Below are 27,384 nucleotides of genomic sequence, written 5' to 3' on the forward strand. Positions count from 1 at the left end.
TCATGAGATGTCACCTTCTCTCTGCCTGCAGCTTGGAAAAAGCTCAGGAAGCTGGAAGGATTCGGGGTTAAAAAAAAAAAAAAAAAAAAAAATTAAAAAAAAATTAGCATTGAGATGAGTCAGTCCTGTGGTTTTGATGAGGACAGACAAGTGCTTCTTGGGAAGGCAGTTGGGCAAAGCCAGAATTGTTTGTGTGCCCCGTCTATGTGCTGGTAATGCCTAGAAGCTCTGTTCTTGGGACCACAAGGCTCCATTGCCAGGCTCTCCTCAAACAATGGGGCTGTGTTTCCTCCTGGACATCCACACGCCCCTGGATTCTCCTGCTTTCGGCAGTTTTCACGGCTTCCTGCCGGGGAGCTTCTCCTTTTCTTCTGCAACTCCCCCACGCACATAATTACTGCCTATTTTGGTACCTTATCATGAGATGCTTCAGAGCTGATTAGCCTGGACTTCCTTCCTCCCATCATCAACCTACTCCAATATTGACGTTGGCTGGCGCTAATTCGATAATATCAAAGAGCAGAGGAGCTTTAGGAGGCATTATGGTGTCTTCGAGTGCACAATTTGGAGCTGGCGGCAGCGCTGCTGATAAGAACGAGCCATTTCTCCTAATGTCCAGCTCTTCTCAAAAAGCAGCCGCTCGCCAGCCACGTGCAAAGCGGAAGGAGGACAGACCCTTGAAGGCTCCCAGCCAGATTTACTTCAGTGGCCCTGGATAAACTGCAACGGGGCACATCCCATTAAATAGCTTTTTTTTTTCTAAACACACACTATTAGTGTAAAGTTTGGGAAGAGAAATGATTGCCTCAAAGTAACTTCAAAATTATTTCGAAGAGAGTCTGGATTTTTACCGAGGCTCAAGGTCCTCTTCTGTCTGTAACCACGGAGAGACACAGGCAGCGCTGAATCAGAAACACCCCTCATGGCAACACCTCAACTATTGACCGAGACAATCCATTCCTGCCTTCCCCGAGAGCCTCAGCTCTTAAAATACTATTTTATTCACAGAATCACAGAATGATATGGGGTTGGAAGGGACCTCTGGAGATCATCTCCTCCAACCCCACTGCCAGAGCAGGTCCATCCAGAGCAGGTTGCACACGAACGTGTCCAGGCGGGGTTTGAATGTCTCCTGAGACGGAGACTCCACCACCTCTCTGGGCAGCCTCTTCCAGGGCTCTGCCACCCTCAAAGTGAAGAAGTTCCTCCTCAGGTTGAGATGGAACTTCCTGTGTTCCATTTTGTGCCCGTTTCCTCTTGTCCTGTCCCTGGGCACCACTGAAAAAAGACTGGCCCCATCCTCCTGACACCCTCCCTTTAAGTATTTATAGGCGTTGATCAGATCCCCCCCTCAGCCTTCTCCTCTCCAGACTAAAAAGACCCAAGTCCCTCAGCCTTTCCTCCTAAGAGAGATGCTCCAGGCCCCTCATCATCTTTGTAGCCCTCCGCTGTACCCTCTCCAGCAGTTCCTTGTCCTTCTTGAACTGGGGAGCCCAGAACTGGTCCCAGTGCTCCAGATGGGGTCTCACCAGGGCAGGGCAGGGCAGAGGGGCAGGATGACCTCCCTCCACCTGCTGGTCAAGCTCTTCCTGATGCCCCCCAGGACGCCATTGGCCTTCTTGGCCACAAGGGCCAGCCGTGCTAGTTTCTGGTGCTGACCTCTAAGACTAAATGGCACCGGCAGGTTATTTCTCTGTGTGGAAAGGACTTTGCAGCTTGTGAACACAAACACACAACTACTGACCCCGTGAGCAGAATTGTCCAGCTGGAGCCGGTTTAGCCCCTGCAGGGTGTCGTGCTGCCTCTCATAAGCTTCTTACCATGAACGTCTGCTACGATAGTCCTCACGTGTGACTTCCTGGAACAGGAGAAGGGCGCTGGATGATCTCTGCCAGAAGACTCATATCACAGAATCATAGAATTGTCTTGGTTGGAAGGGATCTTTAAGATCATCTAGTCCAACCATCAACCTAACTCTGATAAAAATACAAACATCACTAAACCACGTATTTCTATCCTTTGAAGCAAGAAATCATCCATCTTGAATTTATTAATTTTCACACTTAAGATGATACACAAATTTAAGTTCTGAAATACTGAAAGCTCATGAAATAATTTGTAGGGCAGCCTGCGCGTCAAGATTCCCTTCTCTTCCATCCAGGTAACCTCAGTCTCTGAGTTACAGTTACACACAAAACCTTTCTTTTTTTTTTCTCTCTTTACATCAGAAAAGCAGCAGAGGGGACTGAGCGTCCCAAGTAAAATGGGAAACTTTTCTATTGTTGATGTGAGAAGCAATTCAGCTCTCCTGTGGAAACTTAGATCCTCAGCCAGATCCTCAAAGAGATAATAAAAATAACCCAACACAATAAAAACCCAACTGATACATCCCATATCCCAACTTAGTGCCACGGTTTAATCGGGAGACTGCCCAAAGAAGCAAGAAACTCTAGAGATTTAATCCAAACCATCCCTGCTTCTCTGACCTGAAGATAAAAGTTATTTTACAAGCACACCTATCGGTGAAGTTTGGAAACGTTGGACTATTATGCCACAGCCCCACGTCCCTCAGTAGAACCAGGGAAGCTCAAGGACCACAGGCAGCTCCAGTGTCCCCAGCGAGCCCACCTCGTCCACCCAACGCAGATGGAACATCCCAGACACACAGACATTTATCAGAGCACCCAGATCCACAGCGAAAAATCACTTTGAATGCATTTCTCCCCCTTTTCTACTCACAGAAGGGCATGAGACTGAGAGCAGGCAGATTTACGCTGACAGTTCATACTTGAAAAAACGTTTATTTGTGAAATACATTGTGCATCGTTTCAAACTACAAAACCCCAAAGGAACTACAAAGTACTCGCACAAAGGAAGGTAAGGAAGATGCAGTTTCCAACTTTGCACCTCAACATAGACTCAGGCATAACTTTCTCTCTTATCCTGTTCCCACTAGCACCGTACGCACTCGACTTCCATCATTCTAAGTGAAAAGCAACAAATCCTAGTTAGAAACACTTTGTAGAAGAGTGATATTGTCCCCTTTTAACATGATCCGACCTGCAACACAGAGAAAGGAAAGGGGGGATTAGAGGGATCCCAGACTCTGACGATAACCTCGCATTTTCAAGACACATTTCACAACAGCAACGGTGCAAAGGTGTCTGCAAGGAGACACCCATAAAATAACTGATCAGGTTTTTACCCATAACACGTTGTCCCTTCCCATCTCACAGGACTGTGAGCACGGTCGTGCAGGGCCCACACTCACAATTCACAGTACAACGTATCAGACACAACCTCCACTCTGTGTTTGAACAGCACAACAGTTTATCCTCAGCAGCAGGTGGTAAATATTGAATCATAGAACAGTTTGGGTTGGGAGGGACCTTAAAGATCATCGAGTTCAAATCCCCCTGCCCTGGGTAGGGACACCTCCCACCAGACCAGGTTGCTCCAAGCCCCCTCCAACCTGGCCTTGAACCCCTCCCGGGATGGGGCAGCCACAGCTTCTCTGGGCAACCTGGGCCAGGCTCTCACCACCCTCACAGTTAATTTTCGGTGGTTCCCTGGAACTTCAACTCCAAGATGACACCAGAATTGGCAGAACCGCTCAGGGTCACTCATGTTAGTCGCAGCTGGGAGGGGTGTGACTGCCCCCCCCCAGCTACCCTGGCTGCAGGACGAGCGCAGCGCAGCCCACACCTCATCACACACATTCAAAAGGCAAAAACCAGCCTCAGGCAGAGACACATTCTCCTTCACGTTCAACAAAACCAACAGCTCAAGAAACAGCAGGAGCCAAGACCCAGCCAGTAGCTGCTCACTCCACTTCAAACTCAACATTCAACACCTGTTTTGTACTTTAAAGCGTTGCTATTTGGCAGGCTCACACAACCAGGTTTCAGACACCACTCAGGTCACACAGACGTACTGACGTACCCAGCTGTTTCCTGGATTTTGTTTTGGAGTGAATCTCCTCTGCGTCGTCCAGCACCAAGTTCATATATTCATCAAAGCCCTAAAAATCAGCACCAAAAGCAGTTAGTGAGCTGAGTCCCCTGGTCTAAACATCAGCAACAACGACACAAACTATCATCAGATGTACTGGCATCGGCAATTAAGATTATTAATTGGAGAGGCATGAAGTACTTCCACCACCACCCCCCAAGCTAGTTTTTCTTGACAGGAACAAATAGTCTTGTTAATCTAAAAAAAAAAAAAACAACAACCAAAACAACCCAAACCCCAACACAATGAGAAGATTAACAAAGGGACACCCCGATACTCACAATGATGCAGCCTTCTATCCGCATGTTCACCTGCTCATAGAGCCACACCTGGATCCTGGACCTCTGCAAAACGATGGAGGAGGAGAGTAAAACAGGAACATAAACAGTATGAGTGATTCTGTTCTCCCCCGCGCATTAAGAAATCCCTGCTACCCATGGCTCCATAACACCCGCTCGGTCTCTTCTCCCATGTCACAGGCGATGGGACAAGAGGAAACGGCCTCAAGTTGCAGCAGGGGAGGTTCAGATTGGATATTAGGAACAATTTTGACACTGAAAGGCTTGTTAAGCCTTGGAATGGGCTGCCCAGGGAAGTGGTTGAGGCACCATCCCTAGAGGTATTTAAAAGACGGGTTGACATAGCGCTTAGAGACATGGTTTAGTGATGGTTTTTATCAGAGTTATGTTGATGGTTGGACTAGATGATCTTAAAGGTCCCTTCCAACCTGGACAATTCTACAATTCTATGGTTTCAGTTGTGTCCTCAGATGTTTTTAAAGTGTTACACTACGGTGTAAATACTGTACGCCTTCATCAGTGAACATGAACAGCGTAGATTTTAATGGAAAACACATCAGATTAAACAGAACATATCTGGAGCTATCGTTGGAGAGATATGTTCATGTATCCTGAGCATGTTGTTTTCTAATGGCTTTAGAAGCCTTTAAACAAAATCTCATCAACTTTCAAGAGTGGGATTTTTTGGTGGACTATGGGGAAAGTAAATATAATGCTTGTGCGAATAATCACAGTTACTTTCAGAAAAGTGCTGTCCTCAGCAATATCTCTGTTGATCACCATTCACATTTAAAATTAAAGCAGACTGGGTTTGGGATTTTTTTTGTTTTGTTTTTGTTCCTCTTCCCTTTGAGGGTGACAGAGCACTGGAACAGGCTGCCCAGAGAGATTGTGGAGTCTTCTTCTCTGGAGATATTCAAAACCCGCCTGGACGCGTTCCTGTCCAGCCTGCTCTGGGTGACCCTGCTTTAGCAGGGGGATTGGACTGGATGATCTCCAGAGGTCCCTTCCAACCCCCACCATTCTGTGATTCTGCGACTGACTGTGACTGCCTGTTACAAAGGCAATTCCTTAAAGTGAGAAGGAACCGCTGAACAGGGAACTACCTATTCCTTCTCACGTATCTGAACGACTGTAAATTCTTCAGTTCAACCGAAAAGCCCTCAAAAACCGGATTATGGCCTCGGAAATGCCCCGGGCCCCGCACACGGCCATTCCCCTCACCCAGGGCGGCAGCCCCGACCCTCCCGGGTACTCACGTTCTGCAGGTAGCGGAAGATGAGGTTCTGGAGCGGAGCGTTAAGGACGCAGGACGGCAACAAGTCCTCGGGGCTTCCGGTGCCTCAGGGGCCTACCCCGCCTCAGGGACCCCCCGCCCCCCTCCCGCCGCCAGGCCCCGCACCCCGCACTCCCTCCCTCCCTCCCCGCGGCTCCCAAACGAGCCTCTGTCGCCACAGGAAGGATACGATGGGCTGCACCATCACCTTCTGCACCTTCTGACCCTGCCCGCGGTACGCCATGGTTGCTGTTACCGCCGCTCGCCCGGCACGCGTTCCCGTCGCCCCCGCCGCCGGAAGCCGCGAAACGCGGCTTCCGGCGGCGGGGGCGGCGGGAACGCGCAAGGAACTGTGGGACGTTGGAGGACCCGGCCGCTCTAGGAAGCTGGGAGGACCGCCCTCTCTACTGCTCCACCCCCCTCAACCCAAGGACAGACCAGGCAGCCACAACCTCACCTCTGGCAGTTTTATATTTATTTATTTAAAAACCACTGTTAACTGCTGTCGCGCGGAACGGCTGGAAGGAGGCCAGGCTACCTTTCCATACAATACCTTAAATAGAATACAAATATAAAAGGGGAGAATAAAATATTTACAGAAAAGCAGGGCCCAGGCCGAAAGCCCGTCTCCAAACCTTTCCTAGAGGAACTAAGACATCACAGTGGATGAGCCAAGCACACAAAGTGTTTTTTTTCTTTCCAAAAAGAACGTATTTACAATCAAACTACTGAATTTTTTTTTTTTTTTTTTCCTTCCTTCCCCCCCCCAACTCCCCCAGCAGCAAATGCCTGAGGACACCCCTATACAGCTTCACGGATAGGAAGAAGAGGCTTCAAAGTTCCTTCAAAATAAAAACAGGAAAATAATTCAAAAATATATCGGCGAGGGGAAAAAGGGATCACTTGGTGGCAGGGTACACAATACACCCCAGTCTCGGGTGTTTTCTGTCAGGTGACAAATCCACATGCACGTAGACAGCCGTCACCTCTCCAGCCACAGCGCTGGGACGGAGGAGACCGAGGTGAGAATCCCCGGGAAATGGTACCCCCCCAAAAAAAAAAAAAAAAAGAAAAAGGGCAGGGTGGTTGGTCCTGCTGCGGTCCCGGGTTCCGAGATGGCTGGCCCAGGGCACACGATCCCCCCCCGGGTGGGTGCCAAGGGGACAAAGACAATTCCAAGCACCCACCACTTCCCGGCAGCTCGGGAGAGAGATTCTGGGAACCGAGAGGCACTTTTAAACCAAATCTTATTTTAACCAATTTACTGCAAACAGGGAGAGGAATCCTGAGTACCCCCCCACTAGCCCCCTCCCCCCTCAAGATTTGGGAGGGGATATTCCAGCTATTCCAGCTGTGCTCTCCAGCTGCGTCTTCTCGCACTGACACGGGATTGTCCCTGATAATTCCAAGTAAGGCCGGACGGGCTGACACCCCCCCTCACCACCCCCGGCAGCACGTTTGGTCCAAGATACTTGAGAGAAATTATCCTGCTCCCTCCTGCCACCTCCCCCGACGTTTTCATTAAGTTGATTAAAAGTCAAAACGATAGCGTACGGAAATCAAACTCAAGAGTTGACACAGTAACTCCGGGCTTCAGGTATCGACTGTCCGAGGAATCAGAACAGCAAAGGTTGGAAACGCGCTTGAACGTTGAGTTTTGCCAAGGGGGGGGCGGGTGGAAGGAAGGAAGAAGCTTTAAGTTTACGCCTCCAGAGCATCAGCGAATCAGTAGAGCAGGTCACAACCACCACAGTTCGCAGACGGGCACATCTCTGTCCCCAAAAGAAAACAAGTGCTTTGTCCTCTGAATGCGGAAGGCGGCCACCGACGGGTACAGAAGGGACACGCAGGACCTGGACTCTGACCAGCAGGGACGTTGAGGACAACTGAGTGCAGGTATTGCCAATTTCTACCACTTCAACTGTGCTTTAAAACTCATTGCAAAGCCTCAGCTAGAAAAAGGATCACCTCCGGGTATCCAACAAAAAACAGTTTTAATGTGGGGTGTTTTTTGTTTGGTTTGGGTTTGTTTGGTTTGGGGTTTTTTTGTTTGTTTTTTGTTTTTTTTTTTTTTTGTTTGTGTTTTTGTGGTGTTTTGTTTTTTTTTTGTGTGTGGTTTTTTTTTTTTTTTAACCCTGAAGACTGTGCAGTTCAGCTGTCAATCATTTCCGAAAGTTCCAGGAGGAGATCATCCTCATCCTTCCCTGGGTCCAGGTCGATTTCTGCTTCCAGTTTGCCTCCTGAGATTTCCCAAATAAGCTTCTCAAAGTCATCTTCTACAGATAAGGGAGCTTTCCCGGCCCCTGTGGAGCTCAGCCGACGTGTCTTCGCTGCTACCGAAGAAGCCGGAGTAGAGCTTGAGACCTCTGACTGCGCCACGGAGTCTGCCTGGCTCCCAACATGCAGCCCAGGGCTTGGAAAAAGAGAGATAGAGAGCAAATCAGTGTCTGAATCAAGGCCATGAAAATGATCCGAGGGCTGGAGCCCCTCTCCTGTGAAGACAGGCTGAGAGAGTCGGGGGCGTTCAGCCTGGAGAAGAGAAGTCTCCGGGGAGACCTTGGAGACCCTTCCAGTCCCTAAAAGGGCTCCAGGAAAACTGGGGAGGGACTCTGGATCAGGGAGGGGAGCCATAGGACGAGGGGGAAGGGTTTGACACTGAAAGAGGGGAGATGGAGATGAGATGTGGGGAAGAACTTCTTTGCTGTGAGGGTGGTGAGACCCTGGCCCAGGTTGCCCAGAGAAGCTGTGGCTGCCCCATCCCTGGAGGGGTTCAAGGGCAGGTTGGAGGGGGCTTGGAGCAACCTGGTCTGGTGGGAGGTGTCCCTGCCCAGGGCAGGGGGTGGCACTGGGGGGGGCTTTAAGGTCCCTTCCAACCCAAACCATTCTGTGATTCTATGACATTCCTTCATCAGAGATATGTTTGCTACAAAGCAGCTCTTAAAACTGTAGTTAAGGCCTCCTACACCTCAAGCTTACAGAGAGACTGTTACTCAATTAACCTGGGGCTACTTTTAGAGTATATTATATTAGAGTTAAAACATTAACACGTGCATTTCTCATCTGGGGATTTATCCATGAAGACAGAGCATCTGGGGTCTGGCAAAGGTGGTTTGATTTTTGTAGCCAGAGACACTTTGCCACCTTTACTAACGTGACTCTACAAAGGTTACAAATAGCAAATGGGTATTTGCAGAGATTGGGTATTTTAATTACTGTCCACACAACACACACTCAGCGGTTTGCTCCCAAGTACAGGAAGCTGATCCTCATCTGCCACCTCTCTCTGTTCTCTTCCAACAGCCTTGCCCAGGTTTATGCTTGATCCTCCAGGACACCATTGCAACAAAAGGGACGGGACACTACTCCTCATTTGCCATTTCAGAAGGAAGTAAAAGAAAGAGGCCGTTCTCCACCCTCACCCACCTCCAGCTTCACCCCGCCTGCGCTCAGGCATTCAGAAAACCCAAGAAGGCACTGAAGAGCTGTACCAACTTGCAGTGTTTTAAGAAAAGAATCTAAGTAAGTATTCCTGTGAGCTGCTAGAAAATTATTTCAGATTAATTGCTCCTGTGTCGAATTTTGGCATTAAGTTATGTCAAAACTCTCATTTTTCCACATATGAAAAAACTTTTGTTTCGCGTGAAAGACGCATCGGTCAAGAAAAAGAACAAGTTGTAGTTATTACCTGGTTTGGGGTTTTTCTCTCCCCGGTATGGAGACCACACTGTCCTCTGGCAATGAAGGAGCAACGGCCTAGGAAGAAGCAAGATGGTTTTTATGATACACAGGTAAAAGACTTCTTAGTCAATTCTTCCTCCACCACTTCTCCTCTGGCATTGCTGAGCCTTAACCAGGGCTCCTAAGAAAAGTTAGTATTCACTTGAACTTTACTAATGACCTTGTATCTTTTTTAAGAACACAGCATTAACAGACAAAATCCTTCACGCCACAGAGAACGCTGCCATTCATCTAATAAAAAGCAGAAAGGTTCTACAACCCCCCTGCAGACTGCTTCTGGATTTAAAAGGGAACAGAGACCTGTGGAACATTTCATTTTTCCGTATTTTCTCCAAGTGGAGGGTAAAATTTGGGCATAAATTTTACTCAGGACCCACCGCTCTCTCAGGCACTGTCCTTACCACAGCTGCTTTTTTAGCTGAAGGCTCCTTCGTGTCACCACCAGTGGCACTCAATGGTTTCACAGCCGCCACAGCAGAGGGATGACTCTCGGCTGACTTACGCTTCAGTGTCTGCTTTGTTGGGGAGGTGCCTTTCCCATCCGAAGGCTTCAGGCACAGCTTGGGTTTGGCTGGAGAAAAAGAAATCACAGAATCACAGAATCGCCTAGGTTGGAAGGGACCTTTAAGATCATCTAGTCCAACCTTAAAAAAAACAAAACACAAACCACCAACACTAAACCATATTCCCGAGCACTATGTCAACTCGTCTTTTGAATATCTCCAGGGATGGTGCCTCAACTACTTCCCTGGGCAGCCCATTCCAAGGCTTGATAACCCTTTCAGTGAAGAAATTTTTCCTAATATCCAACCTGAACCTCCCCCGGCGCAACTTGAGGCCGTTTCCTCTTGTCCCATCGCCTGTGACTTGGGAAAAGAGACTGACCCCCGCCTCTCTACAACCTCCTTTCAGGGAGTTGTAGTGAGCGATAAGGTCTCCCCTCAGCCTCCTCTTCTCTAGACTCAACAACCCCAGCTCCCTCAGCCTCTCCTCATAAGACTTATTCTCCAGACCCCTCACCAGCTGCGTTGCCCTTCTCTGGACCCACTCCAGCACCTCAATGTCTTTTTTGTGGTGAGGGCCCCAAAACTGGACACAGTACTCAAAGAGAGAACAGATACAGTCTTGCTCTGCCTCAGGAAAAAAAAACACCATAGGTTCTCTTCACAGTCTCATAATCCTTCCAGTTAAACAGAATCACAGAATGATTTGGGTTGGAAGGGACCTTAAAGCCCCTCCTGTGCCACCCCCTGCCCTGGGCAGGGACACCTCCCACCAGACCAGGTTGCTCCAAGCCCCCTCCAACCTGGCCTTGAACCCCTCCAGGGATGGGGCAGCCACAGCTTCCCTGGGCCAGGGTCTCACCACCCTCACAGCAAAGAATTTCTCCCTGAGGTCTCATCTAAATCTCCCCTCTTTTAGTTTAAAACCATTTCCCCTTGTCCTATGGCTACAAATGTATCTGGGCAGCACAACTGCACTGCTTTTTCCCAGATTCTCAGCCATATTTTCCACACAGGAACTCTGTTTACCAACAAGCCATAAAAAGGAGCGAAGTTCTTACAAAAAGGAGACAGAGTTACAATGTGAAAATTGTCATCTTCTGCCTTTCTTTCAAAACAGGACCTAAAGTAACTCTTAAACATACAGTCACCACTTACTTTCAGCTTTCCGTTCCAGAAGCGGAGCTGCCTGTTTCCCTGGTGATACAGCAGCATCCTTTCCAGGGCTTTCAACCCCATCTTCCGGAGTTTTCACCGATATCCTCTTGGCAAGTTGGTAAGCTGACCCTGAAACCACGGTGGATTCAGGACTCCCTGATGCTGGAGTTTTATCCTTGATCGCTTTTTCAACAGGAGATGGCACAGCAGCTGCTTCCTTCTGAAGCTTCTCTTCTTGGCGCCGTTTCAGTTGCCGCTTCTCCCTCATTATTTCTTCAAGGTTCTTCACTTGAACTTTAGAATTAGTTGCACTCTGATCAGAGGGCTAGGAAGAAACAGAAAAGGATTAACAGGATAAAAATCTACAGAGATTTCATTAAGAAAATGTGAGCAGCAATCCCTCCGAAAAGGCTCCATGTGGAACAGAGCACGTTAATACCACTCAGATCTGACATTTTTTTTCCCATAAAATGTTGCCTGTAACAAGATCCATGCTTTGCTATGGAAATACTGTTTCAAAAACCTGCAATTCCCAACACAGCACGCTGCTTTAATAGAGCAGAAGACTGACTGTGATCTATTACATCCCTTCTAAGCAATGGAAAAACCATACAAGCTCCCCAGTACAGCACTCACGGACAGACTGGTTTCCTCTAAGACAAAGCGTTGGCCTTTTCTATTAAAATACTCACCTCAGGATTTAAAAATATCCTCCAGGTCTGACACGAAATCACTGAGAATAAAAACATTCTCTCCACATTAACCCCACAGATTTTACCTGGTGCTAAAAGGGTTTCTTACGCCTTGTCAGGTATAATCACATTAATTCAAACTTGAGGATTACAACCTTGTCTGGAAATGCTATTGAAAGGGACAGGACTTTGGGACTTCACTGTGGCGCTTACCAAATGCAGGAAGGTAGGAACACACTCAAACTGGGAGCATGCAGTGAGTTACAAACAAAACATAATGAAATTTATCAAAAATTGTATGAATACACGTATGTCTTCACAAAGGACTCACCTCTGCAGGTACAGAGACAGTTTTGGGAGAAGACTTGCTCAATTCCACTATCTTCTTTTCTTCTCTTCCAGGTGCTTTAAAACAAGCCAAAAAAAAAAAAAAAAGTCATTTTGTCAACCGCAGGAATAAAGAAACCTGGTCACCTCTGTTTCCTTGGTGTGTTTATTTCCTCATGTCTATAATGGGACAGAGGGAAAGGCTACAGTAAGGCATCCATGCAGCATTCGAGCTCTCTTTCCCTCCATCCCACTGTCTCTCTTTACATGGCCTATATAATCTTAACGATGAGATCTTTAATGCTCTGTCATTTTTGACAAAAACTGGCCCCCACATTAAGAAGCTGATATATGCTTTGCAAACACATATACATCAATAACTAAGTTAAACAATCCTTATGCCAAAGAGGAAGGTTAACTTGGATTCAGCACAGGAAAGATCCCATACCACAGAGGGCAGAAAAAACAGAAAAGAGAAATTAGACTACAAAGCATTCTCAGTGAATGAATTTCCTGGTAAAAAATAGAGAAAACTATCGTGTAATTCATGGAAAAGAATACGGCTGCACATTCTGGCACTTTCTTGCCTTTTCACTTTGTAGCCTTGAACTCTTTTATCCTCTCCTCTAGCATACATAGAAAGAAAAAGCAAAGCGAACCCCGAGCAAACTGAATTTGCTTGGCAGGGGAAGCACTTCACCAGGGCAGGTACCAAATCATCTGTTACCTGTCAGCTTTGTGATCCGTAACAACCTCCTACCCGTTGGGGCAGGTTCAGGTTGTGCTGGTGGAGCTGGCACATTTTCTCCACTCTGCTGCATCCGCAGAGCTTTCTCCTGCTTGATTTCTTCCAAGGTTTTAATACGCACTTCTGCTGGCTTGGCTTTTCCTGCTGGCTCTGCCAGCTGCACTTTGCAGGGCACAGATGGAGCAAGAATGCTCTGCTTCTTGGGCTCACTCTCAACTTTTATCTTGGCAGGAACTTCTTCTGTTTTTTGCTTCTCTTCTTCCAATCGCTTGTGTTTTTTTCCAGCTAGGACCCCTGAGAAAGTTCTGATGCGAACTGCAGGGGAAGGTCTTGCCCCTGAGCTGGGATCTTCTGTTTTACAGCGTCCTTCGGTCTGGGGTTTAGCTTGAGGGTCTCCTCGTCTCTGATTAGCTCTCTCGAGGCGAATTTCCTCCAGTGTTTTCACGTGGATCTCTCCTGATGGCTTAGCAGCCTTCTCTGTCATCATCAAAAAAAGAGAAGCACCAACACTTAAGGCGAGTCCAACAATATTTGAAGTCTCCAAAATCTGTCACAGGACTAAGGAAAATCAGGTTTGAGTGTTCCCAAGAATGCATCTTAGGATAGTGCCATTCTGCATAATATTCCCCTCCTCCTCTAACCCACCTGGATTTTGAAGCCAGTGCTACCCAGAGAGAGCTGCTACACAAAAAAAAAAAACCCATTAAGTCTATTTATTTTGCTACTTTCAGACTGTGTCTCTCCGTTAGCATCAAAAACTCCTGCTCCTGGTAGTGGTTCTGTTCTATTGTGCGTAAGCAAAGTGCAGTGTCCGATGGTTCACAGCAGGAGCATGAAACCTCGATGAGGCACAAGTGGAAAACACCCGCACACCTAGAGCCAGATTTCTGACAGCAGCCATTGGGACAGCCTCAGGACTCAAGCAACAGGAATCAGGCAGTTTTTTAAAATTAACTGTCAGGGCTACATGGAATTTCACAGTAGGATAAAAGGGAGTGGCATATTTAATATCCAGTTATTACCTGTCTCCGTACTGGTCTGCTCAGAGGGCAATCCCAGCCTCTCCTTCAGAGACTTGGGGACTTGAACTACAAGACAGAACAGAAAAAGTTTAGAAGACTGCATAAATCTCAATTTTGTGTTCACGTTTCGAAATGAGACAGGAGATTCTTCACCGGGATTCAAAGTTACCTTCAGCCCTCAACCAATACACAAAAAGAACCATTAAAAGAAAGAAACAGAAAACCTAAATAGAAAATCTGTGCATCAAATCCAGGTGTCTGTTTAGCAGCTGTACCTCTCTTTGGTGCTTTGTCAGCATTCTCCAGAATCTCTATCTTCTTCCCCAGCCTCTCAGCAAGGTTGCGCTTTAGCGGAAGGACACTTTTACCAGCTTTAGAGAGAAAATAAGAAATACTTTAAGAACATTCCTCTGGAGGAGGATTTGAGAACAGTCACTCACAAACTTCGATCCTTCCAAGTATATTTTCTTATACCTGCCTTTCAGTTCCTAAAAAAATTTGCCATTTCTGCAGTCAATACAGATCTCCACCGAAATGTATTTTCCTCCTCATACAACAAAAATACCCTTAAATATAGTCATGTTTAGAAGAGGGCACCCAAATAGCTCATAAAAAAACTCTTACCTGTGGAGGTTTGCCGTTTACCCAGTCTCTCAGCAAGATTCAGTTGAATCACAGGCTCCTCCCCTAAAACAAAGAATAATCTCTTTAATGCACAGAAACCAGTAGCCAGTAAAAGCATTGTCCTTCTAGCCCATGTTCCAAAAAAGGACACTCTTTTGGTAGCCAAACCACATAAATGAATGACTACAAGTAGAGGTAGTCCTATACGCTTTTTGCCTTTAAAAGGAATTTGTGCAGATCTAAACACCGCCATTTATAGACAGACTTATATCACACTACTGTCTGCAACTCCCACTGTCAGCCTCTTCTATGCTTCAGAAATTGGTTCCTTGTGTAACACCATCTTCTATAGGTTTTAACTTTAATTATCCCCCTGTTTTTCAGTTGTCCCCTATTTGGATACTGACACTTGTTTTGACATTAGCCTCTCTCTGCTGCTACTGCACTTAACCCAAACACTAATTCTGTCACACGCTGTCAACACCTGAGCTCATTCACAAACCTCACTCAACTTTAGGAACAGTCAAATTAAGCACACTTGAGAGTTTGTGGGATGGTGATAATATATGTTTAGTTACAGCTTAACGTTGGGCTGACAAAACACACCTCTTGATCTTTTATTGCAATACAACAAACTCAGCACCTACAAATGACAAATCTTTCCAGTACAACCAGGGACTTTAAGCACAGAAGCATGGTTTTAATTAGAAAAGGCAGCATTTCTGGATTATCTTAATAATTACTTAACCTTTAGGTCTAGGAGCCATGAAATGGAAACAACAGCATTCACTATTACCTTGCTTTGTAGACAGAGTCACAGTTCTCACTACGGTTCGTACGTTTTCCTTTTCTGGCACAGGAACGGTCCGGGATTGGAGCGGATGAACAGAAGTTCCTGAAGGACCTTCTAATAAGAGGAAGCAAAACATAAGGATGTTTAGAAAAAAAAAACAACCAAATCAAACAAAAAACTATCAAGACCAAAAACATTAGGTAATCATTACTGTCAAACATGACCAGTGCATGTAAATAAGAGAGATGAGCACTCTCCCCTGATGTGCCTTTGGAATTCCAACGTAGAATACTGGCTGTTTGAATTTAAGAAAACAGGTTACACATCAAAGTAGCTCAAGGCCCCCAGCTAAACAAGGAAGTCTATCCCTCAAGCAGCTCTCAGCTGAAATCACCTCCCAGTCTGAACCCAACAGCGCAAAAAAGATTTCCCTTCTTTTGCAAATAATTCTATTCACCAGTGCACAGCCAGCTATGTGGGCAATAGCAGAAGAATTAGAAAAAAGGACGAAGGTGAACAGAAGACACAAGGGTTAGAAAGTGTGGGATATTAACTCACCACCTTGTTTTTTTGTTTTTTCTTTTAGTTTCTTCAATTTGATTTCTTCAAGTGTTTTTATTCCAAAATTTAAATTGTCATCTGAAAACAAAGAACGGTTAATGAAGCTGAGGCTTAAAGGCACATGTTGAAAAGCACAGATCCTCACGCTTCTTACAGCTCAGAATGTTTCCAAAGTATTTCGAATAAACCCTGTCAGCACTCCTTGCAAGTAAAAAAAGCCATAGAACGGATGGTATTTTGGTAAGCAACTGGCACCTTTCTTCACCCCTCCTCCCATCCTACAGGGTAAAACCTGTAGTTTTAAGCATTTTAATCCATCTACATGATATCAGATTCCTCTGTCGTTAGACAAGGCTTTCCACAGTTTGAAAGGACACATCTATAGACATTTGAACTCCACTCTGTGGCTCTATTTTGTTCTAGAAAAGTCAAAAAAGAGGAGTTTACCTGTCTGATCCAAGGGACATGTGACATTATTAGATAGGACTGAGCTCATGGAAATAACTGACTCCATCCAGCCACCCTATGCTGTATTGTGTTTTTAGAACATATTGCTTTTGAGTTAATTGTCAAATTCTTCTTCCAATCCACCCAGCTACAGCTGTTACAATACCTGGCTTTGTATTAGCATTGGATTTCCTAGTGGAAATTATCCGCAATCCATTATGGGCTTCTGTCGCTGGTTGCTGGACAGGTGTTTTAGTTTCATCTCCTTCTTCAGAAAGCTGGTCTGAAAGGAAAAAATAAACCTATTCAGTTTTCAGTTAGGCAGTAAGGATTAGACAAGATTTTTCATGTTTATGTAGCTCATACAATAACACAGTCATTTCAGTTCATAGAAGGACTTTTTAAACAGCTATATTGACTTGATGAGCGTGTGTAAGTAGAAGAGCTATGCTAGGAAAAAATATTTAGGACTCCAGACTCTTGTCTGTAGCTTTAACCACCACATAATTCATGTATTCTCTGACTTACACCTTCACTTAAAGTAGAAATGCCCTCAATAAGTAAAGAATGCTCACCATCATCATCTTCGTCATCATCTGCAGCATTGATTACAACCGGAGGATGTGTAGGACTTGGGACATTTTCAGAGTTTTCCACTTTCATCACCCCCCTCAGCTGCGGAGAGGGATTTGACTGGACGGAAAGTTTGTTTTGCTGCAGTGACATCTGAGCCATTTTCCCATCGTCTTCTGCAGACTCAGGTGGACTTGGAAGCGTAGCTGGAGGAAGAGGAGGATCATCTGTGATTTGGCCATTTAAAACTTTGACCCCAATGTTGCACTCACTACGTAGGTTTGGTAGATAGGGTACATAACCCACCTGGCTACTGAATTTAGAGTTTCCCATTTCCCACCCCTGGTTACACTATGAACAATGGCTTCCCTTCACACACAAATCTCACCACCCTACCACCCAGAAAGGATTAAATGAGGAGAAATCAGCCCGAAAGGCAAAGATCGCACAAAGCACAGAGAAGCAACACGTTAAAATGAAAATTAAATACCAGAATTATATTCAGTTTAGCTGAGAGTCTATGACTGCAGCTTCTCCTTGCACTCATAAATGAACAGCTACTTGGTGTCTTCTACAGTACTGTACCCACTCATAAGTAATAGTCAAAATTAATTCTTTAATACTACAAGAAAAAGGACCTAAGAAACTCACTTTTGCTCGGTGGTAGGAAGAGTCCATCAACATAACGTCCTTTTGTGTGATGAAAAGCGCAGTTGGATTTCTGACACCCTACGGGCTGGTTCTCCCAGTAGCAAGGAATCTCACTGCGTTTTTTCTGAAGGCAGAAAGAAAGAAAAGCTCATGGCAACGCTCATCTTAGATTTGCAGAGAGACATAGTTCCACATCATGCCAGAGATAGGGCTATTGCAGTGCAGTGCTGAAACGTCATTCCAAAGGTCAATTTATCATGGAAGTAAAGTATTTCAGGGCATGTACACAAAGTTTGCGTAAGCAATAACAACTACATATTATCTAGCTTTCCTATCTCGCAGGTTGAGAAGACAGCACTCTCACTCATCAATTCAGGGTGTGTTAAACTAATACAATTTGGGATTATTCAGAGGGAAAACACATTTCAAATTGCCTAGGTTAGATTTATCTGAACTTAGCTTTCAGAGCCTTAGTTCCTTCCCGTCTTCTCTCTCCCCACCCTGTACCACCCCAAGGGGTCAGAACAAGGTTATCTGAAGAAATCCAGGGCGGAAGAGACCTGACCGGCCATTATCGAGCCCAGCCCTCGGGAGCCTAGAGCAGGCTGTTCCCTGCCACCCTGCTCCAACACATCTCAGTAGTCCCTTCAACATGGATGCTTCTTCCTCTCTTAAGAAAACAATGTCAGCACCTAATACAAAAATTTCTTGCCGAGATGTACCCAAGACATTGATTTTTCTTCCCCCAACTTCCTCCCATTTCTCTCTCAGTAATAGAAACCAGCATCCTTTTAAAGCAAGTAAATCTATCACGTAAAAGCACATTCAGTCCACCTACAGCAACGAAAAATGCTTTCAGTGATTTAGGTTGAGAACACATCTTTAGGCAAACACTCACATCGATTTCCATGTGTCTGAATCTGCAGATATTCCTGAAACAGCGACCCTCCTGCCACAGCGTGCAGACTGTTTCATTCCCCAGAGCAGCTTCACAGTGGCGGAAGGAACAGCTGTCTCCCTGTAACCGAGAAGAAATGAACAAAAAGGAAAATAAATTAGGATAGCCTAAAAAAAAAAAGTCCATTTTATTAGAACTGGAATCAGAATTTTACTGCTTATTAAGTTACCAGAAACCTGTATGTCTCCTCTCATTCCTCCCCCTCCTTTCTGACAAACTAAAAAGGGAAAAAAAAGCAATAGAAACCCAAACATACCTTGTTACATGTGGAATAGAAATAGAAGTAGCAATCATCTCCTTGGTTGGACATAATGGACAAATTCTTAGAACAAGCTCAGGTTCTAAGGGTTCGCTCAACAGGGACTTCCTCCACTCTTGGCAAGAACTGGCTTCACTCTTTCACGGACTGAAAGTCTTCTACTGGCTTGATCAGTGAAATCTTCTTTTTAAAAGTAACCCTAAAGAAAGGTATCAATACGTGAAAAGTAATTAAGTAAGAAGCATTTTTACAGCTGCTTTATGTTAATCAAATTAGTCTCTTGAGGGGGGCAATATCTCAAAATTAGCTGGTCACAAAAACTGTCCCAATACTAACTCAAACTTCTGTAAAACCCATGGGTTTTGTAAGCAAACATTCTTTTCTGTGTCCTTACTAATACTTATATGCCTCAGAGCACACAAAAAAAAACCTACTGCATGTGTCTGTAAGCCCAATTTTTTCTTAAAAAATTGGTCATACATTTGAATTATCAGTCAATGATCAGAAGGGCAACGGAGCTGGTGAGGGGTCTGGAAAACAAGTCTTATGAGGAGCAGCTGAGGGAGCTGGGGGTGTTCAGCCTGGAGAAAAGGAGGCTGAGGGGAGAGCTTCTCACTCTCTACAACTCCCTGAAAGGAGGGTGTAGCCAGGGGGGGTCAGTCTCTTCTCCCAAGTCACAGGCGATGGGACAAGAGGAAACGGATGGGACAAGAGGAAACGGCCTCAAGTTGCACCAGGGGAGGTTCAGATTGGATATTAGGAACAATTTTGACACTGAAAGGCTTGTTAAGCCTTGGAATGGGCTGCCCAGGGAAGTGGTTGAGGCACCATCCCTGGAGGTATTTAAAAGACGGGTTGACACAGTGCTTAGAGACATGGTTTAGTGATGGGTTTTATCAGAGTTAGGTTGATGGTTGGACTAGATGATCTTAAAGGTCCCTTCCAACCCAGACAATTCTATGATTCTATGATTCACAGCGGGTACTAGATACTTCTATAATATACAATTGACATAATAAATACTATTTTCTAATCACCACGGTTTTTCAAGTTGACATACCTGGACAACTTCAGCAAAGATACTGATCTTCAAAGACTTCCAGTTAACTTCTCCTGTAGGCCGAACCAACACTGAATCCGTGAATTAATAATAAAGGGGTTGAAAGAATTTTCCTCCTCACATTGCCAAGGGAACCTCTCATCCACAATTCAAACATGGGATGTGCTTTTAAACATCTTACAACTAATGGAGGAAGCAAGTCCATTTGAATACTGTCAGACTGGAGACAGCCAGGGTTAGTTAGCTCTTCAAAAAAAGAAAAAAACCAAAAAAAAAACCAACAAAAAAACCCAGTGCATTTAAAGATGAACTTGGGATTCAAAGTGGCTGCAAAAATGAGGATCCATCTTCCACAGCCGGACAATTTTTTTAAATTTTTTTTTTTTTTTTTTTTTAAATTTAAAATTCAGTAAGTTGCAATTTCTGGTCTTCAAGATTTCTTCACCTATTAAGAAAACAGAAAAACCTTCCCCCATCTTTATTACCTGTACAATAAAAACATACTCGTGTGTATAAATACACAAATATGTATATACATACACATATGTGTTTATACACACACCAAGAGCAAGTGATAATAAAGTCAGCAAGAGTGGTAGTAAAAATTAGAATTTTTGGCTATTTGCCATGTTATGACTGCATAAAAAGTCTCTTATTTTGAGGGAACTGGTAAAAATGAAAGATCTACATAATATTTTGATGAATATGCCTTCAAGGCTTTAGAACACGAGTGATTTTGGGGCCAGCACACAAATATGCATACGTCTGTACATGCATACAGTATGAACATATCTATACACACGCGCGTGCACAGTATATGTTGTATGAATCCGTACCCAGAACAACTTTTAGCCCTGATCAGACACGTGGAGTCGCGATCAATTAAGAGCAGGAAGACAGCGGATCAAGGATACAGCAAGCTTTGAGAGGCAGGGAAATGCTCACTTTGCAAGCGGCATGGCTGCATGATACCAATAATTTTGAGTTATTTTGATTTTAGGAAATAATTTGTTTTCTTTTTACATGAGTGTGCCATCACATGCTGTTCCCTAATCCATGTATCCATCATCATCCACTGCTGCAAGATCACAGAGAGTTTGGGAAGATGGCTTAGGTCCAATTCAACAGCTGAGGATATTTTGGTGCCACCAGAGCTGAAACCGATTTTATTTAGCCAGAAGCAGTTCTTTTTTTTTTTTTTTTTTTTTTTTTTAAGTGAAGTCAGGTACTTTGATTTGTATTTTTTTTTAAAGATACTTAAATGCCATAAAACCTGCAACCAGACCAGATAAAGTTCAAATTAAAGTGATTCTGACCCCTTTCTTTAAAATGCTGCACATTTCTGTGCTAAGTATTTCCGACTCTTCTGGACAAAACTGAATGAAATAGTTCTTACAAATTAATAATAAAAGGTTGGAACCTTTTACTCACACAAACACTAGTGAATTTTCCGGGATATTTTTTTTTTGGCAGGGAATTTTCCCAAATCTAAAATAAAGAGAGGAAAAGTTGGATTCTTGTATTAGTTATTGTTTTTTGACTGCTTGACAAAGGGAATAAAAACAGTAGTTAAGGGCAAGGTTTTCTTCCCTTCTTCGGTATTAATGGGACTATTCACTTTTGACCTTTAGCACCTTCAAAACCAGACTTTGGGTCACACAGATTCCTACGCGTCTACTTCTAAAAATTCCTGGTGCTCCTTCATGTAGAAGTTTGATAAGAAAAATTTTTCCAAAAATGTGTCACCAAGTTAAATTTCATTGACAGTTAAATTTCAAGTAGATTTCTTCAGTTTGCACAAGCCAAGACTTAAACAGATGGCAATTAAGGACCACTGCTTGGCTGAGCAGGGGCATTCAAATACAAATCAGAAGGAATTCATGCTCCAGAAGAAGGCATTTCTTTTCCCTAGGAAGTGAGAGACCCCTGTATAATGCAACGTTACTATATCCACCAGAATTGGGGAAAAAAAAAAAAAGAAACCCAGATTTAGCTGGTTTGAACACCCAGGCAGCTCAGCATTTTGGTTGTTGCCTTCCGTATTCCTGAGCGGGCTTCAAGAGCTGCTCAGAATTTGAATGGATCTTGTTTAAAGAATGGGCAAAAAAGCAAAACTTTAAAATAAACAAACAAACAAAAAAACCAGAAAAAACCCTAAAAAACCTTCAAAGTTCTAAACTCTCTTAAAAGTCCCTTCATTTTTAAAAAGATTATCTCAAAAATAGTTGTGGTGGGTTTTTTTTTTTTTAAACTGGTATCAGTTAACACAGCAATCTGAGTGCCCAACGGACATCAACTGAACTAACCTCTGAAAGCCTGAATAAAAATGAGTAACTCTGGTGCACTCAGCAGGTCTCCACTGGAAGTCGATGAGAATTTTAAACACTTCTCTTTTCTCCAGACCGCTAGTAAACTTTTTGGATCGAGATTTTTGAATTCATTTCATTAAAAAAAAAAAGAAAGAAAAAAATGACAGATGCAATAGGCAGGAATCAGGAAAAACAAGCCACAAGTGCCATAAACTTTATCTTTGCTAGAAAAGATAAATAATGTAATGAAAGTCTGTCTAGTTTATTTTACAAGCTTGTCTTTCTCGGTACTGAAGAAGGAGTCCTGGTCCACCTTTCCAGCTTCCTCACCTGCCTTTGTCTGCTACTGAAGAGCAAGAAGGGAACAAAATGTTTTTTGCACCCCAACAAACGCGCGAGAGAAGTGTTACTGCATCTACCCAGGGGTAGCTTGCTGGTCTACTTTGTGTCTTTTCTTACAAAAATATTAAAGATGCTTTTAACACCCCTGTTTATCAGGAGAGAGAGGTGACAAGGAAGGAAAAACACCAGGAACTACATGTTCTAACCCCCTGGTTCAATCGGTCAGCGTCACCCCAGATGTAAAACAGCCACTGCCGATTTACCTGTCCCGCACTCCACAGGCTGAGAGCGCCGTGTGCGCGCTACGTGTCACAAATATAGAACGGTGTGTTGTAACACGTATGTAAATCACACACCTTCACCTCGTCTGAAGCACAGAACAGCCTCTCGCTAACACATCTCATTCCCTGTATGAAAATCTAAAGCTAAGTTGTCCAAAGCTGGAGCAGAACAGTCTCAATTTCTACTCTTCGCGTTTGTTTAGTCAATTTGAGCTGTTAAATACTGTCTAAACATGGACTGGGGGCAAGTTCTGCGACTGAAGGTTACAGCAACCAAGACCCTCTCAGAGCAGAGACGGCAAGGTTGCTGTCCAAGAAGGCAAAGGTTGAAGCAGATGATTGTCTCAGCTTCCTCTGTCACTGAGTCGGGGTCACATTTCACGGTGATCTCTGAAGGCCAGAGCCGTGAGTTACCACAACCACAAGGCACAGCTGCCCCTCGACGGCTGGATCAACTCCATTTGAAGATGTGTCACTTCAAGAATCTGAATTAGGATGTTCTTCCTTAAAATGAGAAGTAAATCCATCTGTTCCTGAAAGGGCTTATTGGCCTGGTGTTTCTGGAACTGTCAAAGAATAACCCTGAACTGAAGCACTCATCGGATCAGATGCCGCTTCAGTACAGATCTGTCTTGAGCTTGACACATCAAGAGGCAGAAGAAGGAATTCTTCAAAGCAACCTCTAAGCAGGGATCCAGTAAAGCGGCCAAGACAGCGTTCAGATCCCAGCACAGCACTCCGCAGAAAACCAGTTTCAAGCCTAAGATATTTCACCCATCTCTCAGTCCAAGAGCGACACTGACACCTGTGATTTCAAAGTCTTTCAACGAGCCCTGCAAAGCCAGAAGGAGGTGACCGCTGGCAGCACTTGCCTAAGAACTGCAGTTCCCCACTGGCCTCCACCTGCAGGCCAAGAATCTTGAACCCATCAGACATCTGGGACCACTGGAATGAGCCGAGAATAGCGCCATTCTCCCTCCCAGGAGCTCCACCTCCTGCTGTTTTAAAGCCCATTTAACATATAAAAGGTAGAGAGGGGGTCACTGAGCAGCTATTTCCTGCTGTTTGAGTTCCTGAAATTTTATGGGCCTCAGCAGTATGAGTAAGCAAGTCTCAAGCAACTGCTAACCTGTTCTCAGTGCTCCTGTCCCCAAAGTCCTGAATCATTAATTTTAAATTATAAGTAAAACATGGCAGCTGGCACCTAATGCTGTGTTTGCAGTTTCGGCAGTGTTGTCCGAAGCCGGAAAGTCAGGGGTGAGGGGATTAAGGGAAAGCCACACATCAATTTGGTAACTTGGGTGTCATGGTTAAGGGTCCACATGTCAACAGTTAAAGGCGTATTTTTGTGTTGTGCTTTCTCCAAAACCACGAAAAATAGTTCAACAGTGCTGTACAGTCACATCCTATAGATGGAAAAAACGAACTGTCTCACAATCTGTATGAACTTCTAATAAGTTGGCCTTGAAAAAAAGTGTCTTCAGCAATAAATAACAGATAAACAGATCTATTATAAAATTGAAGTGCATTGTTATGTCTGAGTTCCTTCACAGCAGCGTGGAGTTAGAGTCCCATGGTTAAGATTCACGTCCTTTCTCCTACCAAGCACCTGCTCAGCAGGCAAAGACAAGAAACAAGAACAGGAACACCCAATCCTGGAGACGTTAAACTGTGTCTAAGCCTATCCGTTGAAAAGAAATAGCTCAATACATCACCTTCATGGGGCAAACATTCACGAGGAACAGTAGAAAAATCCAGAAGTCCTTCCCGAGCCTCAGGCTGCCAACAGCACCATCCCATTTAGGTCCTGGCCCAGCATGCAGGGTGCATGGTCTGCAAGTGTTGCTGCAACGTGGAAGAGCCAAGGAGAGTCCCTGTCCTGCCTGACACACTTCTTAAACGTCGCAAGGAGTGTGCCAGGTATACTGAAAAGTTCCAGACAACAGATGTGTGTGTCCTCATTTCTGGCATCAAAAGGCTTTCAATAGCATTGCTTCCACGGAGAACAACTCCTGTCTTCTCCAGATGCTCCGCGATTCACTTTTGTGCAACTGCAACAGCCACACTGATACGATCCACATCAACAGCAAATCTCTTTGACAGCTCTCATTTACCCGGGCACATTTGCAGTTGAATCCTTCTCCTCTTCCAGCTGAAACCCAGCTCGCTGGCTCTGCCACACCATCACTGCCGACCTGAGAGCTGGGAACGTACCTCAAACTCCCACTGCTAAACCTGCCGTCTGGGGAGATGGCTGACAGAGACGTTACAGGCAGAGTCACCCTCCCTACAGCGCTTACAGCTGTGACCCTGGCTGTACAGCCCAACGTACATGAAGCTCTGCTTGGAGATGTCACCAAAGAATCAGTGTTCCCAGATGAGTACCTGGGTCACCATAGCTGATTTTTCAGAAGTCTCTGCTCTTCTTCCAGGCAACAGTGCACACTTGAACACACTGCATCCAGTAAGGAAGCTCTTTTCATCCTGCTCAGTGGCAACAGGCATGACTGCAGCACACGCAGGTGTAGCAGGTCCCAAATTCTTAACAAAATTTTTAGATAGCACCAATGTTTAATGTAGTGGCTTTCCCTTAATGCATAACCCCTTCTTTCCTATAGCTTTAGTGGGTGGCTCTCCTCTGTTGTTCTCTCTGTCCCCTGGCTTTTCCTCCTCGGTGCCTGGATGGGCATTGAGAATGAATTCTAAACTAAAGGGGACTGCTGAAGCTGCTACATCTACTCTTGGGGCGAGACAAGGCATACTTAAAGAAAAGACACTAATTCTTTTTCTATTTCCGAAATGAACATCAGGGCCTGGCAGCAATTTACTGTGACCATTTGTCTTCCTCACTGAAATGTGTTATTAAATCTCAGAAAAGAGTCAATTTCCCCTGGAAGCAGCCATTTGGAAGAGTGCCATTTTAGATGAGAAGCAATAGCAAGCGGAAGTTTTCCCTAGACTAGCTTTCCTCCTGAAACACCCATCCAGCAACAAATTCAGCCTATCTGTTCAGTTTAATGTGTGTCCAATTCAATCAGGTGCTGCAGTGGTGGTTGTGATATCATTTCAAAATCCCTTATCCCCAGGAGATCTCCCTTTTTACAACCAAATAACACAGTGTTTTATTTTGAAAGCATGGCCCAGAGCTCAGTCTCAGTCTGCACCCCAAAGCACCAGTTCTGGGAACAATCTGGAGGCTCCGCTACTGATCCCTCCAACAGCAAAAATCACTTTTGCACTCTCACTATAAACATCCATGTAAGAAAACAGAAACCCCTGAGATCCAATTCTTAAGAAACAAAAAACAAACGTCACCCAATTGGATTGTTTTAAACAACCTAAAGGAGAAATTAAGATGACAGCTGGGTGCAGCCAGAGTTAGTCAGATCCTGAAGGCAGCTCCTTTGGGGAACGGAGGAGCAATTTGTCAGATGACTACATTACAGCACGCCCCTTATACGCATTGCTACAAAAGGAAGGCACAAGGTTTTAACTGAAAATAACATAATACTCATAAAGCACTTGCATAGGGATCTTCAATGTGCCCAACCGAACCTCTCCAGAGCCTGCGCCAGGGCTCCGTTTCCCCGGGAGACCACCGGGACAGGGACGCGGAAGCCGCAGCCAAGGCTTACGGAAGGGCTAAAGACCGAGGGAAGGGCAGGGGCGGGAGCGGGATTGCTGCGGCCTCGTAACCCGGGGGGGGAGAGGGGACCTTGGGCCTACCTCGGGCGGCGGGGGAGCAGTCCCCCTCTCTAGAGTCCCGGGGAGAACACCTCACCCTCACCGCCATACCCGAAGGGCCCCCACTGCCCCAGGGGCCCCAGCGGCCTCCCCCCCGCCGCCCCAACGGCTACGGACACCTCGGTGGGGAGGGCTCGGGGACGCGGCCTGGGCCGCCCGCACCGCCGGGCGCGGGGGACGCGGCCTGCTTCCCCTCAGGGGAGCGGAGGGGACCCGGGCCCGGCGAGAGGCCATTCCCCCGCGCCTGCGGTCTACGAACGGCTCTAGTTACCGGCGAGCTGGGACTTTACCGAACCCCAGGGGACCGCCGCTGCCGCCACCGGGTCGTCTCGATCCGCCGGGGCCACCGCTCGGGCCGTCGCCGTCCCCACTGCCAGCCTCAAAGATGGCGCCTAACATACGGGCAACCTCAGCTCGCCCGTTGCCAAGATGGCGGGCGGAACGGCTTCACCGGGAGCCACTTCCGCCCGTTGGAACCGGCGGGGGCGGGGCTCTGCGCGGGCGGCACCGCCCACCGGGGGGCGACAGAAGTGGGGCGGGCGGCGCCCGTAAGCAAAGCGGGCGGGCGGCTTTTCTGCCATTTCCTCCTCCGAGTGGTCCCGCCAGCTCCTCTAACCCCAAACAAAGCCCTTCGTTGTGGGGCGAACAGGAGAGTCCCCCATCCCCTCCACCTCCGCACCAGCTGTGGTGCCCAGTGCCCACCTCCCTGTCAGGGTGTGCACCCCTGCCCGCCGTGGTGCCAGGGCTCAGCCCCTGAGGTGGCCCTCCCCTCCCTCACGCTGCCAAGCGCTGCCTCAGGGTTACGCCTTCCAAGCTGGGAGCTATTTTACCTTTTTAATCAGGTTTCCCCGGCCTGCAGGCACTTGCCCTCAGGACACCGCAGGCTGTGCCTGTGCCTCAGGGAAGGAGGCCTGGGCCTTAGGGAGGGGAGGCCTGGGCCTGGCGGGCAGCCATTTCTCTGTCAGGGCAGCACGCGCCTGCCCAGACTTCATGGCAGATCATAGACCT

General features: G+C 45.9%; 2 protein-coding genes across 3 annotated transcripts; both read right to left on the reverse strand.

Annotated features, from left to right (window-relative positions):
• Positions 1 to 2,033: 2,033 nt before the first annotated feature.
• On the reverse strand, positions 2,034 to 5,898 carry SNRPE (small nuclear ribonucleoprotein polypeptide E). The gene is made up of 5 exons (XM_074163402.1): positions 5,777 to 5,898; positions 5,570 to 5,596; positions 4,293 to 4,355; positions 3,943 to 4,021; positions 2,034 to 3,060 (listed from the first exon to the last, which is right to left on the reverse strand). Exons 1-5 carry the CDS (start codon positions 5,828 to 5,830, stop codon positions 3,005 to 3,007), a joined length of 279 nt encoding a protein of 92 aa, XP_074019503.1. The 5' UTR covers positions 5,831 to 5,898; the 3' UTR covers positions 2,034 to 3,004.
• A 155-nt stretch (positions 5,899 to 6,053) lies between these two features.
• ZC3H11A (zinc finger CCCH-type containing 11A) lies at positions 6,054 to 20,555 on the reverse strand. 2 transcript variants are annotated; one of them, XM_074163324.1, is made up of 17 exons: positions 19,701 to 20,555; positions 18,638 to 18,839; positions 18,322 to 18,441; positions 17,424 to 17,547; positions 16,775 to 16,978; positions 16,366 to 16,482; positions 15,753 to 15,830; positions 15,195 to 15,305; positions 14,399 to 14,461; positions 14,050 to 14,145; positions 13,775 to 13,840; positions 12,732 to 13,229; positions 12,009 to 12,082; positions 10,986 to 11,310; positions 9,726 to 9,895; positions 9,272 to 9,339; positions 6,054 to 7,999 (listed from the first exon to the last, which is right to left on the reverse strand). In XM_074163324.1, the coding sequence occupies exons 2-17, from the start codon at positions 18,689 to 18,691 to the stop codon at positions 7,738 to 7,740; spliced, it is 2,430 nt and encodes an 809-aa protein (XP_074019425.1). In that variant the 5' UTR covers positions 18,692 to 18,839; positions 19,701 to 20,555; the 3' UTR covers positions 6,054 to 7,737. The 2 variants fall into 2 exon arrangements, with proteins under 2 accessions (XP_074019425.1, XP_074019424.1); XM_074163323.1 differs by having other exon boundaries at positions 15,750 to 15,830.
• Positions 20,556 to 27,384: the final 6,829 nt, after the last annotated feature.

The sequence above is a fragment of the Numenius arquata genome, chromosome 24, assembly GCF_964106895.1.
Source record: "Numenius arquata chromosome 24, bNumArq3.hap1.1, whole genome shotgun sequence".
NCBI classification, from domain to species: Eukaryota; Metazoa; Chordata; class Aves; order Charadriiformes; family Scolopacidae; genus Numenius; species Numenius arquata.